Consider the following 19407-nt stretch of genomic DNA (forward strand, 5'->3'; position numbering starts at 1 on the left):
TAATAATATTTTATAATAGGAAATTCTCTAATATCCATACATATACTACAACAAGCCAAGCCGGGGGTGCATGTGTAAATCACATGCACGGCTTAAGGGCATTTGTGTCCGGAAATTTCATTTGCCTCGGGCAGAATTTTGTAAGGAAAAGAAAATCAGAATTAATTAGAGATTGGAAAAGAGAAGAGAGAAGCAGACGGAAGGGGAGGAGGGTGGTGGCAACTCTCAAGCCATAGCTATGTCAACCGTGTCATATTCGGCACGTCGATCTCGACCACCCAACACAATTTGTCGCTAGATTCAATAGCCCCACGCGGGGGGACTTGCAAACAGTGAAGTGGACGGACCTATAAACAGATTGGATGGCCGGTAGAAGATAATTTATGAACAATTTTCTTGATTAGATAGCACCGAGAAATCATCAAATTATCACATGTTTGTCGCGAAATCAAACCAACAAAGACGGCAAATGATAAAAGTTACAGAGGTCCTAGAAAAAATAATAATCCCGAGTTAATTTTAATCTCAACAATTGAAAATAACAACCGGATGGAAAACAAAACATGACAGATTTTTCTTAACTTCGATTTTAAGAAATAGAACTATGTGGGTACTAATCAATATGTCATCAACATTGAAAGAAACCTTATTTATATTTTCAAAATTAGTCAAAGATATGAAATATTTCTAAGCTTATTATTATTCAAAGCAGATTTTATATTTTTCCTTTGCGCAACACGCGGGACAAATTCCAAGTATATGCTCATCTTCCAGCCGCCCCCTTTGGTCGAAAGACAGGCACGATGGATGAATATGTATATCTGCCATGAACTTGGGAGCTGACCAACTCGTTCTTTATTGTGTTTTTTTCCAAAAGACATCGATGTATTCGGTCGTTAAAGCCAACGAAGTCGGAAACACACATGCATTTCAAATGGCGACCATCAAGATCTTTGCACACCAAGCGATTCCGTGGTTTAATCGCTTGAAGTAAATTCGACCTTAAGAAAACAAACTTTGGTTTTGTGATATCCTTGGATTAACTCACGGAGATATTATTCGCTTTGGCCCGATTCATACCGAATCTTATAGTTTTGTCCTTTGTCGTACATGCGGACGTCCATCCCGGTAGTGCTTCCGCTTGAGAACGCTTAACTTTGGAGTTCCAAATTAGTCTACCATTGTTATTATGTTAAAAGGCGTTTTCGTGAGTTAATTCCAGTTTGACACGCACATATATATTTCAGAATCGCTCTTCTCCCTATTCGGTGTACATTCCAGCTCATCGCCTTCCCTTGCCATCCTAGAAGCCTGCCGAGAGCTGCTCCTTCAGGCCGTCTAGCCCCGATGACCACTTTCCGCCCTTATCGGACCAGATTGTTACGGGGTTGGTATCGACTTAGTTCAGTTGGAGACTTGATTATCCGTTGGTTTGTCTTTGCCCCTTAACGTATCAAGGCACACGTTAACGTACGTATTGATCATGAGCAAGTTTCGAAACAGTTAACGTAAGCGTACCTCTCCTAACCGTTACCTAAACCAACAAGCCAGGTGCGAGTTCTAAGTTAATTAAGGGGGCTTTGGACCTGCATACTCCACCTCCATCGTTCTGTTTCCAAGCAACATCAGCTTGTCAATGAAGATACACACATGTACTTTGATCCAAGAAGCCATAAGCTTATAGCTAGCTACCGCGAAGCAGATGATCATTCATTCATTCATTCGACGTTCCGAACGTAGTCGGTGATATGTCCTCGTATTTCCAGATGAATTCGCGCACCATGATGCGCTTGGCCATCTCGCTCGTATGCTTCTTCGTCATCGCCGCCACCTCGACAACCACCGTTGAAGCCTCGGCAGACAAAGCGGAGATGATACGGCAGTTCCTGGACGGCCACAACACAGCGAGGAAGGCGGTGGGAGTGCCGCCACTCGTGTGGGACACGTCGCTCTCCACCTACGCGCGAGTGTACGCGAACAAGAGGCGGGCGGACTGCAAGCTGGTGCACTCGCCGGGGTACGCGTTCGGGGAGAACTTGTTCTGGGGGCAGGGGCGGCAGTGGAGCGCCGCGGACGCCACGGCGGCGTGGGTGGCAGAGAAGCGGTGGTACAACTACGCCAGCAACGCGTGCTCCGGCCAGGAGTGCACGCATTACACGCAGGTGGTGTGGCGGACGACGACCCGCGTGGGCTGCGCCAAGATCATATGCAACTCCGGCGACACTTTCATAGCGTGCGAGTATTATCCTCCGGGCAACTACATCGGCCAGAGGCCTTACATCAATTAAGCATCAGCATGCATAACTTATAAATCCCTTCTTCTTGGTATATATATATATATACACCCACAATAACAGACTGTTGGATTCGCATGGTTCTTTTTCATGTCGTCCTAATGTCTTATAATTCTTTCAAAGTACACCACTTAATAATATGCAATTAACAGCTCCGTACATGACTCATGCCGTATGCCCCCATCAAAGATTATGTCACTTAGATTAGGCCCATCTTTGGTGCGATTGCTATGGTCCGAGAAATAAAAAATGCAGATTCGGAACGAAGTGGCAACTTTGATTGGCTGAGTCGTTATATTTGGTAAATGGGTTTAGAATTGTAAAGCCAAAAATAATCTGAGTGTTAATATGGGTTCATAAATTACTTACACCCAACCCATCTCTATGACTCATTCTCGCCCTCATTCGGTCTCGCTCGCCCATTTCGCTCTCCCACTTCAGTTGGGGAACGAGGTTTCCTAGGCCGGATCAAATGTAGAAGTATTTCAACGTTACGGGTTCGGTCGGTTATAAATCACTAGATTTGCATCGCATGAAAATGGGTCAAAAGGAATTTTTGTGACCCGATCCATCTTTTTGACGGGGTCTAGTGACGAAGTTGGGCTGCAAATTGTTATCTACAAGGCCCAATCCTCTTTAACCTCAGCCCCACAACCTCAAACAAAAGAATTCCCGTTCACTCAGTTCAGCAGTCAGTGCTGATCAGCACCTCAGATCCACCGTTGCCCCTCCTTCCCCTCCAAAAGATGGCCCCGAAGCCGGAGACGCCGAACCCGCCGCACTCCTCCGCCATCGACCCGCCGTCGTCGGCCGCCGCCGCCTCCATCGACCCCCTCTTCCACGTCCTAAAGGTGCTGCCTTTCTCCTTCCTCCGGCCGCCGCGCCTCCGCCTGAAGCTGCCCACCCTCACCCTCCCCTCCCCCATGACCGTCTACGCCCTCGTCCTCCTCACCTACTTCATGGTCGTCTCCGGGATCGTCTACGACGTCATCGTGGAGCCCCCCGGCATCGGCTCCACCCAGGACCCCTTCACCGGGTCCGTCCGCCCCGTCGTCTTCATGCCCGGCCGGGTCAACGGCCAGTACATCATCGAGGGCCTCTCCTCCGGCTTCATGTTCGTCCTCGGCGGGGTCGGCATCGTGCTCATGGATCTCGCCCTGGACAAGAATCGGGCCAAGAGCGTGAAGGCGTCCTTCGCCACGGCCGGGATCTCGTCGGTGGTGCTCGCTTATGTCATGAGTATGCTCTTTATTCGCATCAAGATCCCCGCTTATCTTAGCTAGTGATCCGACTTTTGAGGTTGGCCTGGGGCTTCCTTTATAATCTTTAGCTTCTCAGCTTTTACTTGTTGCGAGATCTCTCTCTCTCTCTCTCTCTCTACATAAGGTTGTGGATTTTGTGCTGCTACTGTTTACTATCATAGATCACAATGACGCTGGGCAATTTGGCATATCTATCGGCTGTTGTCGGTCATCGGTGGCGTTACATTGATGATCCCTGTTGATTCATCTCATCCCCCACTGTGAATTTCACTGTTGAGGTCCTCAACTTTTGCTGAATAGGTAGTCATAACTTAAGCAGCAATATCCACTCTACTTTTGAATTGAAGAGATGGCCGGGGTAAGGTTTGGACACATTGTACCGAGGGAATGAAAGATTGAGCTGGCCGGCTCAAGGGAAAGGGTAGATGAAAATCGCGCAAGGCCTTTATTTTCACGGTTGGGTGACTCAAATTCTCCTCGAAAGTGATAGTCCTGGTTAATCCTCGATTCATGTTAACACCACCCATTGAACAACTAGCGGACATAGCAAATGAAATCTTGCGAGTGCGGGCGTAGCGAGATAGTTTGTTTATGATTTGCGAATATCTCTGCCATTGTCTCACATGGTTTAATTATCTCTAGCATTTCGTAAATTTCTTTCTCAATGTCTGTTTCGAGTTATCGTCTAGACAATATGCCAATGTCGCTTGACAAATTTGCGTATCCCTAGATCAGTTAGGTCCAGTCTGTTGCTAGCTTGACTCATTATGGAAGCAAGAGATATCGCAACAGGGCATGTAGACACTCTGCGCAATGAAAGAATACTGTATGGGCACATATTACGTAATTGTTACTGTAGGAGTTCTCCATTTACTTGTGACTATAACAGATTGTCTCCTTGTGCACGTGACGGATGATTTGGTCGTCTAAAAAAAGGTGCAAATGCTCGAAATTAGTGTTCCCTTTCTTTGATTCACTAAAGATATCTACTTCTCTTGATCTTGCTGTTTATTAGATGAGATTCGCAAGTAGCCATAACTGCTTAACTTCAAGGATATAGGGATCACCTTCTCAAATTGTCCGAAGCTAATTGCCAATATTTTGCACACCCTTTGCCGAAATGTACATTACGTACTGTGTTTTCATTTAAAAAAGAAAAGATATACTGTTTTTCTACGCTTGGGCATGTGCCTTTAAACAATGGCAAGTAGCTTCTAGTTAGTCACTTTCGCCGTGGTTGATTTGAGTCTCTCTCTTATCATCCTGAGAGCATTTTATTGTGCTCTTTTGATTGCCTGCCTAGTTTATTTTCATCCTTATCCTTTCAATCGAATATCAGTGAATCTCTTTCCAGTCTGTCACTTCTTAGCCTTTTCATTTACCCCCTCCGACTTTGTTCAAGGAAGGTGTTCATCCTACCATACAAAGTCAGAGGTGCCTTCATGTCAACCAAACTCAGCAAATTTTTTGAAAGTTGCTTTCACAGATGAGGTTGTAAAGACCAACCAGATGAACCTCATGCTCCTCTGCTGCCTAGATATCCATTTACTTTGATAGCCGTGTCTTCATGTACTCTAGTTGCATGTTATGTATAGCTTATTGTTTCGGGAATTATCCTTTTTTACCACAACCATTGAAAGGTATAACGGCTACCTAGAACTGATTCCTGAAGCATGTCTAAACCATGGGATGGAGGAAACTTATCTTGTTTAATCTTCCTGCCAGCTCTGTCAGTAAGGTGGATATGACATGGTGGACTTCAATAGATACATAGGCTGATTTGTACTCTTACTTCTCATTCAGAGCGTACTCATGCATAATTTTACTTTGAAATCCGTACAAAATGAGTTCAGAGATCATACTTCTTTGCAAATGCCAACATTCAGTGGGTTTATGCCAAGAATCTGTCGAGAAATCTATATCCAGTTTGAATTATACGAGTAGCTTGGACTGAGATGTGTTATTTACTTCTATGGGGTATGGCATTCCTGTCAGCTACTGTCTTAAAAAAGCCAATCTCTCATGCTTCCATATCAGGGTTTGGGTTGTAACTCGTAAGGACTGGTGCACAAGATTCGCATTGTCATTTTGTGTTGGTTATTTAATAAATTGCTGCCCTCACGAAGGCACAGTATTTTTAACTGGTCTTGTTTTGTTGTTCGGACATAATGCTTGTGCCATATCACAAGTCATTATCTGTTGTCTGTTCTTGATAGACGGTTCTGGCTACGGAACTTGCCCATGTGGTCTTGCGCCTTTACTCTGACTAGCTAGAGAGCCAGGGACCTGAGAGTAATAGCACGAAATGACCATTGTTGTATCTGATTGTCTAGCTAAATGTCAATAAGCAACCGCGACTGTGTGAATCAATCCCTCTTGGTGCTCATACAACTGCATCTCATCGGAGACAAGTGCCCACAGTATCTACTGAGGATAGTGCTGTCGGTATTGTTGGAGGTGCAGCTGTAAACTGGAACGCCACTCAGACCAAAGACAGTGTAAAGTATTGCTGTTTGCATTCCTGACAAGTTCTGAACGATTCTTGTTCTGCATTATGTTGCCATGCTCATTGCCTCAACCAACCATCGAAGTCGGGAATGTGAATCGGCAAGTGCTTTAGGACATGGTTAGTTGTTTCATCAAGTTTGCTTCCACCCAGGACAGCGTCCAGGAAGATGACATTATTATTCACGAAGAAGACAGATTTCTGTCTTGCCTTGAAGAACAGCATGAGCTTATACAAGGAGGGTACAGCTAAATGAACCAAAAACACCATAATGCATTTGTATGTGGACTCATCTACCGTCATATGATTTGGGGGGGCGGGTTTCTGTTTTTCTGGTCTAACGGTAACACATACTGCCCTAGTGCTAAAGGACGACCCTTCATTTTGCAACATTCGCACGAAACAACTACTGTAAAAAAACCTTTACAAAACATTAATAAGCATTAATGACTTCATCTCGGAGAGAAGAGGCGGCGCGGTGAGAACCTCCCCATGTATCTCGGCGAGGCAAGTCCAGCAATTCTTTGATAGTCGGATGCCACAAACCCTTCGCTTTCCTCCTGGTTCATCCTACTAACTCGGCTCCCATTGAATGTGCCATACTTGACCAACTTGCCGATCCATGACTTCTTCTTGGCTGGACTTTGATGGCCCGCGTTCATCTTTTCGCTCAAGTACTCCTTCACGGCGGGTAACCCTTGCTCAACGACTTCCACCGGAGGCGAAGTGAGAGGGTTTCCTTCGACGCAGAGCTTCTGGAGCTTCTTGAGACATCCCACGGAGTCTGGCAAGGCCGGGATCTTGTTATAGCTAACGTCCAGCTCGACGAGGGATAACAGTAGGCCTATGGAGTAGGGGAGGGTCTCGAGGCACTGGAAATTTTGGCTAACGTTGAGAACTTCAAGGTTGATTAAGTTCTCCATGTCTTCAGGCAGTGAGCGAAGGCAGTTGAGCCGAGCGTCGAGGATAAGGAGGGAGGTGAGGTGGGAGATGGAGCGAGGGAGGAACACGAGCTTGTTCGAACTGATTAAGAGCTTCTTAAGGTTCAGGAGCTCAAAGCCAATGGTGTCCGGTAGTCTCGTAAGCTGGTTGAAATTGGCATTCAGTTCCTCAAGTGATCTGCGATTACGAGGGGAACAAGTAGTGTTAATTGTTAGTGACCTTACAAGACGTCGAAACATGCAAGAACCTCTCTCTCCCTCTCCACATTTTCAAATCACATCAGTAGTAAGCACGGCATAGTAAGATACTCCACCGAGCCAACTAACCTACCTAAACTGCTTACGCAGGAGACATCCTTCTTTAGAAAACAGACCAAAACATGGTCCCTCCAAAGACGTCAGCGAACGGAGATTTTTGCGTAAAATAAGGTCATCTCTGGCTTTTGTTGCGTTTGATGTAAGGGACAAAAGATCCCAGTTTCACCAGGAGATAACACGAGATTTGTGGAGGCAGCTGTCACTTACATCATCACTCTTTCCGTCTTGTTCCCTCACTCAAATATGACGATCCCGACATCGTCGGCATTTCCATTTTGTTAAGAAACAAGTATGTGTGTGCATCTCCAAGCCACCTCTTCCTCGTACTAACGTCTTATGGCCAAAAGATTTATGTAAACGTCAATCGATGAACTCAGATTATGAGAGAGCTATAGATGTTTGTACAAATTGACTATACACGTCCGCTGCAGGTATGTACATACTCTTTCGAACTAAAGACTCATATGCGGATGCGGTAGTTTTGTTTAATAATTTTTCTTACGTCGCCCATACATGGGCAGACATGATCTTTCTCCATTTCTTGCCACTGAAAATTACGTTCAAATTCCAGATATCTTTCAGCCGATTATCTTATAGCCCATTGATCATCTTGATGTATACATGATCGGTTAAGAATGATTCTTCCCATGTACATGAATTGATTTTTCCCGTTTAGTCAAGAGTTTTGCTAAAGTAATAGCCGATATAGTTATTATAACTGGTTGCATACCCATTTCTTGCACATGCTTATGTATATATTCATCTATTGCTGATAGATCTAAAATGATATTTATACAGTTATTCGAAAGACGTTACCGGTGGTGTAAAAATACCATTACGCACGAAGTGTCTAGAATCTCGACGTGTATACATTTTTTTAAAATTCTAGTTAAATGAACTCATTTCATTAGTAGATGGGATTTCCGTTTTATGACTCTGTAAAAAGTACTTTAAACTATCGGTACAGCCTCTATAAATCAATATTTGCATACTAATAAATTCATACTACTCTATCACTTACTAAATAAAAAGAAAATGATGTATGCCTTAGAATGGACCGAGACATGCTTCGTTGTGTAGTCTATGCTGGCATTTTGGAATGTCTAAAATTCTAATGTCCAGGACAGGTGAAGGAAATAGTGCATTGAAGGGCATTTTTTAACGATTTGTAATTTTATAAAATAGTGCTCTCCAGAAACACATGTAGAAGACTCTTCCTATAAATGATTCATATTAACGAGGGGACTGAAGATTATGGCGATAGCCACGGTAATAATACATGCGAGAATATACAATTATCGTATCAAATAAGTGAAAACAAGCCGATGAGATCATTAAACGTATAGTATCGTTATAGTAACCCAAATAATGCCATGCTGTTTAGTTATGGGCGATTGTGGTATTAATCAATTCTCATCTCTTCTCTCAAACTATAAGTTAAAACTTCAAATAAGCAAAATGAAAAGTCTTACTCCATAGTTGTAACAAATGACAACAGAACATGCTAGCCTTAGCAACTAATTTTAAAAGGGTCAGCTTATGCAATAGGGAAAATGACTTCAATGATTAGAGAAAGCATCCTGTACTCACGGCTTACTTTTTTTCTTTTTTTATCCCCAATTGTCATTAGGGTTCTTATTTTCATACTCCTAAAGTCAAGGCACTTTTCTTTTGCTATGTAACGAAGATAGCAGCTTTTAGCTTTTAATGGTGCTATGTCAATAATTGCATAGCATCATATTGATGAAATTGGAAATTAAAAAAGGAAGTGGAAGAGAAGGAGAGATTAGGATAATAAACCTGCAATTCTCAATAGTCCTGGGGAGGAACTGAAGATAGTTTCCAGCAACATTCAGAACCTTGAGCTTCGAGAGACACCCGATCGAGTTTGGAAGGACCTTCAACTGGTTGGAGTGGACGTCCAGCACCACCACGTTTAGCAATCTTGCCGTCAGCGACTCCGGTATTGTCTGCCATACATTCATTTCCATTTTTCCAGATTTAAGTCTCATTCACCATCAAAAGGACATGAAAATATTAATATACTGGTAATCTTGAAGCTAGCTTTGTGGCATAATGAGAAGGTGTTCGTTCAATATATGCAAATACTACTATCTCTTAAAATTGAATGCTCCTACTTTGTTTCGTCAACTATTGGTTTTTCGAGTCAAGGTTCAAGAAATGGAAGGTTGTTTTTGGTAAGTCATAAGACAATAACCTAATAGTTCTTGAAGGAACTTTCATCTTTCTTCCCGAACCTCATCACACCTTGAGAATTCAGGATTCGAACCTTCATCCTCTTCTCTGACCAAAAAAAAAATAAAAATAGAAAGAACCTTCATCCTCTTCCGTTACTAGAGGAGATAACGCCGAGGCAATTGCCTTTTGTCTGAAATAAAAGGGTGTTACACAAACAGTCAATGAGAGAGAGAGAGAGAGAGAGAGAGAGAGAGAGAGAGAGAGAGAGTCCAAAAGGAGCTATCCCCTAATAAATCTGATCTGAGCGTTCTTCCCCCTTTATCGACGGATGGAAAGAGATGGAAGGAAAGCAAACAAAAAGAAGAGGGCATAGAGAGAGAGAGAGAGAGAGAGAGAGAGAGAGAGAGATGGAGTTGATAAGCATGGAAGATGATAAGTGACCACCAACTTCCTTATAAGAAAATGTGCTGGTATTTATGAGAAGTTGAAAAGCGTATTGAAACTGATCCGGGGACACCGAATTCACTGTCCTTATCTCGGCCAAGTAAAAAAAACCCATCATCAATACTGCAGAGAGAGTATTGAATTGTCTTTGCAGCCGTGCATTTATCACAGCCTCTCACGTGAAGATATGTTAAACAAGCTAGCTTTTTCATGGTGATTTTGACTTAGCGAGACAAGCATTCGTTCAAACCTTCGCCCATCTTGATCCTTCATGTATGCAGTCAATTTTTTTCAGAAGGGCCTTTTCTGGGTGGGAAAGGTAACGAATTGAAACTACTGACATAAACTCAAGAAGAGATAGCCCAAAAAAAACAAAACAATTTCAAGGTGTCGAGAGAGAGAGAGAGAGAGAGAGAGAGAGAGAGTACCTGAAGGTTGTTGTTGGAGATGTCCAACTTGCAAATGAGGGCTAAAGTAAGGGTAGGGTTAGGGAGAGACTCCATGGACAAGCCACTCAGATCCACGACTTCAAGCTTCTCATCTTCCTCAACAATGGCAGTTCCTCTCTTTCTCCGATCCGCTGTCCCTGCCTTCCTCCTCAAATCCAATCTCACTTGCTGCTGCTGCTGCTCGTACATCATCTTCACACCAACCCCAGAAACCCAAACCTCAAAAAAAGAGGAAAAACAAACGCAAACGAGAAAGAAAGCAGAATATTCGAGTGATACGAGCGAAAGAGGAGAGTGGTGGGCTCTGGCGGGATGAGAGAAACAAGCGAAGCCTCACATCACATATATAATATGCCGAGAGACGTACGGATGACGAAGAAAGAAGAGAAGGTTGCCGCACACGTGTGCATGACGTGGTGCTGCTGGAAAGTACAAGGGCCGTATGCAAGGGAGGGCTTGCGTGGCCACGTGTCTTTCCACCATCGAAAGTCAACCCTCGCTTCAGTTCGATACCTTGGCTGCCCGCCTCTCTCGGGGCAGCTCCCTTCGCCCTTTTCCCTTTCCCTTTCTTCTTTGGACCATTTCCTCCCATTTGGTATTTCTTTTTTCCCCATTTTCTTCCCCGTCAAACAAACGAAAAAAAAAATTGACAGATGTGTACACGTTTAGTTTACTAGTGTACTAAAATTATAATAAAGTAATATTATCTAATAAACATCATTGTGTTTGATATATATACTTCTCTCTAATGAATTTGATATCTTACGATCTCATTAGTTGCGATAGTTTTTTTGATTTACTCTTTCATGAATTGGACAAACTCCCTTTGAAGTCGAAACTAATCCTGTCTAGGTCGAGCTAGCATCCGAGTAATCTAGATATTGAAGTCACTAAAATATGGAGAAAATCTCTGAGTTAGATGTCGATGTTCCTCTTGTGTAGAGAAGATAACTAAGAGATGGAAGCGCGAATAACATAATACAAGAAAGGCCCTGTACTTTTATCTCGGTGATCCAAAATTAACAATGTACCAACTACTCTTAAAGGATATGAATTCGAACATACATCACAGTACTATGTACTAAAGATATCGACTTTATGCCACTTCAATCGTGGCATGCTTCCTCAAGTTGGTGTGACGAGGCTGCCCCGGAGAAATATATATAAAATGGAGAGAAACATATGTTAGGATCACTATACAAGATGGAGTGATTGTTTGGTGGGTGGAAGGGGCATCCAGCGCACATATTCGAACTATATGCCCTCGGCCATTGATAGGCATGATGGAACACATGGAGGGTACAGACGGGTCCTGGGATTGACCCGTTCTCCTGCGTGATGACAAGTTGAGGAGGACATCATTACACCTTCTTTTGAAGTTGAAGCCTCATTTTCGGACTATATTATCGGAACCTTGATAAGAGGGTTCGCTTATTAAAACCATATATAAATTATTCTCTTTTGGGCCGCCCTCATTGTAAGATTCTTCATAAACTAAATATCTAGCCATTTATTTATTGACAGATGAACCAACCGCCCATTCGTGAGTTAGCTGGTTGGTGAGATGTCAAATTTTCAGTTCGCCGGATTGTTCTGGCCGACAGTATTAGCTGCCAACCACGACAAGCATGATGACCAGTAGAATTCCTCTGCCTATGCATGATAGTTGATTGATGATGTTTTGCTGCCCAATTGGTTTGCGATTTTTACAGTTGAAATTTAAGGTAGATCAGGCTATTATTTCTCGTGAATATAGTTGATATGTCACATGTAGATCATCAAGGCATTCGATTAGTATTCTTGCCGTTTCGGATTTTTCATATTTTAGTTAAGATAATTATCTGTATTTTGGAAAGTATCTAGTAAAATTGTACTTTGATATATGTATTTATAGATTTCCTTTGGTCCTTCATTGCGGGACATGGAACCTTGAGTTATTGAGTGAAATCATCTCCTTTGAGAATTTGCTTGTCTAGTTATTTTCCCTCGATTTTCTTCCTAAATCTTTGGTGGATTGATGGGGGTCCGAGAAGGATTCAAAGTTGTGATTGATAAGGTGTGATTTGGTGGAGGAAGACCTAAATTATGTAGTCTCTTCCTTTTTGCCATCTTTGGCTCTTCACTTCTAGGATGGACTTCCTAAAAATTCCCAGCTGTATTGCCCAAAATTTATTGGATCGAGCACACATCGATCGGCCGGCACAAAAAGAAATTAAGACACAATTAACAATAGCAAAACATACTTGAAGTCTGTTTCATAAAGTCAACTAATACATAGTCTTGTGTGCGAAATTGGACTTATTTTTCCGTGAGGTAGGGAAAAAAAAAACCATGCATGCGCTTGAATAAGCCTAAATATTGTACTATGGCAATATCATCTTTGGAAGGACAAATTTTATTAGTTGGTTTTTGACATTAGAAAATTAATAGGTGCGATTAAGGAAAAATGAAATAACTGGTCTACGTGATTGTTTCCAACTAATAATCATTATATTGAATATATGTCGATTAATTGTTGTCATGACGACTGCAACATATATAAACTTCATTTGGAGCTTAATATAACTCAAGTAGGCATACAAAAAAGATAAAGATAGCAATTAGGCATAAAATATGTTAAAAGATTCTTTGGATTGATAAAAGCATTAAAAAACGATATTGTTCAAACAAAAGGAATCGATATAGGCACAAACATAATCAGACTTGTCAATGTCTTCAAGGTTAAGAAACCAACCAAAAATAAAAAAAGAACGTGCATCACAAAGCTCTAATATTGACAAATGTGAACTAACCCTGAATTTTGAGGGTAGTACATGTTCGCCCTATCTGTTGAGCTCGATAGATCTGGTTTAACCTCACATCAGCTTTGCCCATCACCTGATCAGATCTGGTCGAGCTCAATGGCGCCAAGACCTTGGAGGCTTTGTCCGTGGCTAACTTGGCGGAAGACAGAGAAACCAGGCTGAGGGATAGATAGAGAGATGTGGCGGTTGGTTGACATGGAGGCGTCGGCATTGTCGTCAAGGCTGCAGCGGCTTCAATCGGGGCCTGCGGTGGCTTCCATTGGTCAGGGATGGAGGCGATCATGGCGACACTAAATAAATAGTAGAGAGAGTCTCAGACCAGTGGGAAGAAAGAAACGGGGAGGGGAGAGATGACATCAAGGTTCAAGCCTTGGAGAAGTCTACCCAATGAAATTCTAAGTAAATTTCCTATATATCACCCTCACTTAGGCATTGCAGATTTCTCTGTCTCAGTCTCATGCTCTAAGTCTAAGCTAGATGTTTTTGGGTCGGTCACCGACATGTTGTTTAAGAGGGTAATTTACTTGAACCCCGTCACCAAATTTTCTCCTGCCAAGATGCAAAACTGCAGTCTATGACAAGCTGTGTCCAGGTTTCTGAGTGAAACTTACTGAAAGTTATTTAGTAGGGAGTTGACTTTTGAGAAGTAGGAGTGATCGAAGCATCAGTTGAAAGGCAAAGGTGGGGCACATGCATGCCAGTCGATTTGCATGCCTCGACCATCTGATAAATGTCAACATAGTATCTTAAGAAAAAGTTTATGGCGACATGTTGCAGTATCTTAATGGAAATTCTTGTACAATTTGGGTGAAAATCGTGATCATTTGGCGTATACACGAGAGCTTAAGTCGTACAAAAGATTGACATATTTAGCATTAATCAGCCACGCAATGTACTGCAGAGATGAAAGATAAGAACAAGCGGGTACTATGAAAATTGAGCACATTACGCAACCGAAACTGAAAGGAAGCCAAGGAACAACAACCAAATTGATGATGACATTAGCGGCATCTATTGTAAACCGATCTCACGGATTTCGTACAAGGACAAAAAAACCTTATCTGAATTATTAATTAGATGGAGATTTCAAAGCTGTTGACAAATGAACACAAACAAATACAAAGACACACACACACGCACACACACACACACACACACACACACACACACACACACACACACACACACACATATATATATATATATATATATATATATATATATATATATATATATATATGTTACTTGTGTATAGGTTTCCGGGTGTTGTAAGGTCCTCTTGCGTTGCGTATGGTCCAACCGGTGATCATGCACCCTTCATTTAGTCAACTTTAATGGAAAGCGAGATGCTCGGAAACATGATGTCCACCAACTGCTTAAATCTTAATATAGCTTTGCTAGGTGGATGAGTACAATTCCTTGTACGATATATATCCGTCGATGACGATTAATGTCGCCCTTATTCTATTGTAATCGGACTCGATCTGCCCATCGATCTTGAGCAATCGCAGGTGCGTATAACCTAGACGAGCCAACGAGTTTGATTTTGCCAGTCTCTAAGCTTTGAACGGTAGCATGATGCGCCAACTTGTGACACCATTTTTCTTCAAATTAAGGAATGAATAGAGAACGATAAGAGGGACCAGGTCAATCGGATCACGATGAAGCGTCGATAGTTCCTTGGAAATGGGCTTGAATTCTGCAGAACACGTGAAGGAATGAAATCGTCCGAAAGCCACCGCAAGCTTGCGAGGGCTGGAGGAGTACAGCCATGTTGGCGTCTGGCATCATGCATTACGTACAATGTGCACCTAGTTTTGCATTACCTACCATTCCTCGGTAACTTCGGTAACAAGGGGGGTACGAAAAGCATTGGCGCTGATGTCAGCCAATCCATTGGAAGCTGGGATTTATACACGCATTAACAAATGCATTTGAATACAAATTCCTGATTATAACATTTTAATATGCTTAGCAAAATGGCGATTGATGCTCGGTTCTTGTTATATTATTCTCGAGCCGACAGACAAAAAAAAAACCTCCAAATTCAATGAATGTTGATTTGTAAAGATGAGGGGTGTTGAACGAAAGAGACTGACAACATGGGCCAAAACTTTCTTATGCTGATGAATGATGATGGGATCTATTTGAATAATTTGACTATGATTACATTGCGTATTCTCGATATAATACCGAGCCTTTTGCTTAGGGTGCGGTAGGCCCAAACGAGCAATTAAGATGGGGCGAATTGGCTTTTCAAGAAAATACAAACTGATTTTGTATAGCCAACTCCAGTAAATATTCTGCTTCTACCAGTTATATGAACTAACACAAGTGCCAAAAGTTTACGCCGGTGATCACTTAAGTGCCAAATCGGAGAAAAAACGATCACTTAAGTGCCAACGACGAGAAATTTTGACCAAATTTAATACGTGGCTTTTATATTTAAATTTTAATGACACATGACATTTCCACGTGTATAATTCAATTTTTTAAATATTTTTTTCTGATTTTTTCTTTCTTTTCTTTTTTATTTTTTTTTTTCTTTCTTTCTTTTTCATTTCTGTCTTCTTCTTCTTCTACCATGGCCGGTGGCCGGAGGCTAGCCACCGGCCATGGCCGCCTCGCGAGCGTAGCCTTCCTCCGGCGAGGCCCGGCGAGGCGCCTCGCCCGGCGGGCGAGCCCCGCGAGGGCTCGCCTCGCGATCCGGCGAGGCCGGCCCTCGTCGAGGCCACGGCTGCCTCGCCGGGCCTTGCCCGGAGGAAGGTGACGCCCGGCGAGGTAGCCGTGGCCTCGGCGAGGGCCGGCCTTGCCGGATCCGGGCGAGGCGAGCCCTCGCCGGGCTTGCCCCGCCGCGACCTCGACCCTCGCCTGGGCAGGGCGAGCCCCGGAGAGGGCTCGCCTCGCCAGATCCGGCGAGGCCGGGCCTCGCCCGGAGGAAGGCAATGCCCGGCGAGGCCGGCCATGGCCGGTGGCCGGACGCAGGCCATCGGAAATAAGAAGAAAGAAAAGAAAATAAAGGAAAAAAGAAAGAAAAGGAAAAAAAAAGAAAAGAAAGGAAAAAAGAAAGAAAAGGAAAAAAAAAATGCCACATTAGCCTCCGACGAGCCACATCAGCTTGAGAAATTAATAAAAAAATGCCACGTCGGATTTCCGACGAAGTGGCACTTAAGTGATCGTTTTTGACAACTTTTAGCACTTAAGTGATCCGATTGAAACTTTTGGCACCAAAGTGGCCTCCGTACACAAGTTTTGGCACCAATGCTGTTCTTCCCCCGAACTAACACTATAAGTAAAGGAAATCAAAGAGTTTAGGAAAGAGAAATTTCAAATCCGATATACAATGGTTCGGCACTTTGTACCCACATCCTCTTTTCCGGCTCTAGCTGTCTAATTTGGGCTAAGTTCCACTGGTTATACTTAGGCTCCGTTCATTTGGCGGAAAATATTCTCCCGGAAAATATTTTTCGGATTTTCCGGTGTTCGGGGGGCGGAAAACGTTTTCCGTGAGAAAATATTTTCCTTCCCCCCTCACAAAATAGCCTAAGTCTATGGAAAATGACTTCCGCTTCTTCAAAAGCGGAAATCATTTTCCGGAGCTTTTTCTTCTTCTTCTTCTTCACTAAGGTCGCCGGCCGCCGCTGGTCGCCGCCGCCACCGCCGCCGGACGCCGGCCGCCGGCCGCCGGACGCCGGACGCCGCCGCCGGTCGCCGGCGAAAAATATTTTTCGAAAGTTTTTCATATTGGTCGCCGAACACCGGAAAATTATGTTCCGGGAAAACGTTTTCCAGGAAAATGACTTCCGGAAAAATATTTTCCAAAATAAGAATATTTTCCGCCAAACGAACGGAGATTATCTCGTTATTGGTGTAGAAGTTTCTGTCATACAGAAATAAACTCATTTTGCAGTTGCCCCTTTATAGACCCGATCACTAATCTATTGGAACATTCCCTACTCTCACACAGCTGCGCCTCACTGCATGTAGACTCATTCCCATAGCTATAAACGATACCTCTCTAATGTTTACAAAGGCTCATTCACGCTCTTGGGACTCTCACTTAGACAAATGTCTTCTTCCTGAGTACAACAACTCTATCGTGTGTTTAGAGATTGGTTTGTCAGTCTTGATAACATAACACCACTCAAATGAGTATTACAAGTTTTAAAAAAAAAGAAAATAGAGCCGAAAACCTCTCAATAAATTACAATTTCTCTTGTTAACACTATGCCAATTTCATTTGAGCTTTCTCTCGTTTATACAGGGGTGAGCACCCAGTTTGGTTCAAGGCAGGTCCTAGGAAGAATCAGTCCGGTTCGTTCTCGTTCTAAGGCCGGAATCGCCGGTTTTGCTTGAGAAACGGTCTAATTCCTAGGTTAAACTGGGTTGGGACCGGATTGAAAAAAAAAAAATACTTTTGTGCACATGGATAATCAAACCATGGTCTTCATGATGAACAAACATAAATATAACCACTTGACCAATATAAGTCTTCATAGTAAAATAGTGCAAAGTTAATATTTTATTATAAAAAATTGATTTTTTTGGACAAAACAAAATTAAACCTGTTACCGGTTCCAACTTTTTGAAATCACGAGTCACTCATCTAGGCGGGGACGGATCACCCCCACGGTTGTAGGACTTCAAGTTCGAATTTTGCAATCGAATCTTGTAGCCGATAAGTCCATCCATTTCCCCATAAAAAATCTCGACAAGTCACCCTTGTATAACACGTGCAGAATCTTGCTTCATACATGATTGCTACGAGTTGAGTCTTCAGTGTAGGATCTCCAGTGGTCGTCAAATTTGTCTTTGGAAAGTCCATGTTGGCACAGTCTGACCGATTGCAGAAATTACACTAAGATCCACATGCTTACTTCCGTAGGTTTGCAGACTTAGCAAAAGCTTAAACTACTAATACAAGTTTCTGCAACACTTAAACCAACCCATTGAATACAAAGAATTATCTGTTATCATTAACATCATATAGTATATTTTCCAACAAAAAGTTGGTTCGATAATCATCGGATCCCAAGCTTATTAATTTATGCTGATGATGAGATGTGTTTGATGTTTTGACCATCAATTCGGTTGTATACGATGACCCTCACAACATCCCAATTGGTGGTGAATGAAGGACGTCAATTCTTACAAATGGAAGAAACATCAAATACTAATTACAAAGATTAAATTTTCCAAACAGTGTTTCGGTTCAGAAATAATAAAGCGGAAGAGAGAATTCTAAAATTTCTGTATATTTTGATGTGTATATTAATAAAAAAAAAATACATCAGCTTATTTATAGATTTTATTAGATAACTATTCTAAGATAATATCTCAATCAAGTTGTACACAATTAAAGGGAGATATATGTGCACTCTTGACTTGTTAGTGCTATTTGTCAAAACTTGTCAACATCCACCTCTTCTTGATTGACCTCTTTCCTCTCTCTCTAATGCAGCTTTATTTATCTGAATGTAGTAGTGTTTGTGTGATTCCTGTGTATGTGGGTGACTCTGTTGTGTTTGTGTTGAGAGAGGGAGAGAAGGATGAGAGGGAGAGGGAGAGGGAGAGAGAGGGAGAGGGAGAGATCTAAGACAAGTAATGCCCGCATTCCTCACGCTGTCAATGTTTGATATGCTATAATCCAGCATGACCACTTCGACACCCTCCAAGTACTATGCTTGTTCTGTGTTTGTGTTGAGTTCCTAGGACATCAAGATATTGCAGCTAGTCAAATCACCTTCCCCTGTCTCTCCCTCTCTCAATGTCAATAAGTTTATTGTTTTATAAGGTTTCACATTTCAAATGAGTGCCACTATATGTAAGTCTCGGGTGTAAATTGGTGGGTGTAGCCGTAGATAAGAGTAAGCGGTTCTAGGTTCTAACAGGTTCCGTATAGATTCCACTTGGAACCTGAAACCTACTCATAGGAACAGGTTCCATATAGGTTACAGGTTTCAGGGTCTACTCAAGTTTCACGTGTATTATTAATTAAATAATTGCAGTGCATTATTACATTTAATTACCACAACTTGCTGTTGTGATCCACTAACCACAACTTATATTTAGATACACGAAAAATATGAAACATTAACAAGTTATAAAATAAAAGCTTAGATTAGTGGTTCCAGGTTATACAATCATTATCTAACGTCATGGAACACCGCAATATTACGCGAAAATATAG

General features: G+C 42.4%; 3 protein-coding genes and 1 long non-coding RNA gene across 4 annotated transcripts; 2 read left to right on the forward strand and 2 right to left on the reverse strand.

Annotated features, from left to right (window-relative positions):
* Positions 1 to 1748: 1748 nt before the first annotated feature.
* Positions 1749 to 2288, forward strand: LOC115677379 (pathogenesis-related protein PRB1-2-like). The gene has a single exon (XM_030600536.2). The coding sequence runs from the start codon at positions 1749 to 1751 to the stop codon at positions 2286 to 2288; it is 540 nt and encodes a 179-aa protein (XP_030456396.2).
* Positions 2289 to 2992: 704 nt separating this feature from the next.
* On the forward strand, positions 2993 to 3763 carry LOC115677380 (uncharacterized). The gene has a single exon (XM_030600537.2). It carries the CDS (start codon positions 3041 to 3043, stop codon positions 3575 to 3577), a length of 537 nt encoding a protein of 178 aa, XP_030456397.1. The 5' UTR covers positions 2993 to 3040; the 3' UTR covers positions 3578 to 3763.
* Positions 3764 to 6451: 2688 nt separating this feature from the next.
* On the reverse strand, positions 6452 to 10711 carry LOC115677378 (plant intracellular Ras-group-related LRR protein 6-like). The gene is made up of 3 exons (XM_030600534.2): positions 10393 to 10711; positions 9122 to 9291; positions 6452 to 7181 (listed from the first exon to the last, which is right to left on the reverse strand). Exons 1-3 carry the CDS (start codon positions 10603 to 10605, stop codon positions 6515 to 6517), a joined length of 1050 nt encoding a protein of 349 aa, XP_030456394.1. The 5' UTR covers positions 10606 to 10711; the 3' UTR covers positions 6452 to 6514.
* Positions 10712 to 13051: 2340 nt separating this feature from the next.
* LOC130140771 (uncharacterized) lies at positions 13052 to 14040 on the reverse strand. Its single transcript, XR_008818755.1, has 2 exons — positions 13829 to 14040; positions 13052 to 13507 (listed from the first exon to the last, which is right to left on the reverse strand). It is a non-coding gene; the product is annotated as an uncharacterized LOC130140771 (long non-coding RNA).
* Positions 14041 to 19407: the final 5367 nt, after the last annotated feature.

Source organism: Syzygium oleosum, unplaced genomic scaffold (assembly GCF_021117445.2).
Source record: "Syzygium oleosum isolate NSW1041296 unplaced genomic scaffold, Sole_v2.1 Sole_v2.21, whole genome shotgun sequence".
NCBI lineage: Eukaryota > Viridiplantae > Streptophyta > Magnoliopsida > Myrtales > Myrtaceae > Syzygium > Syzygium oleosum.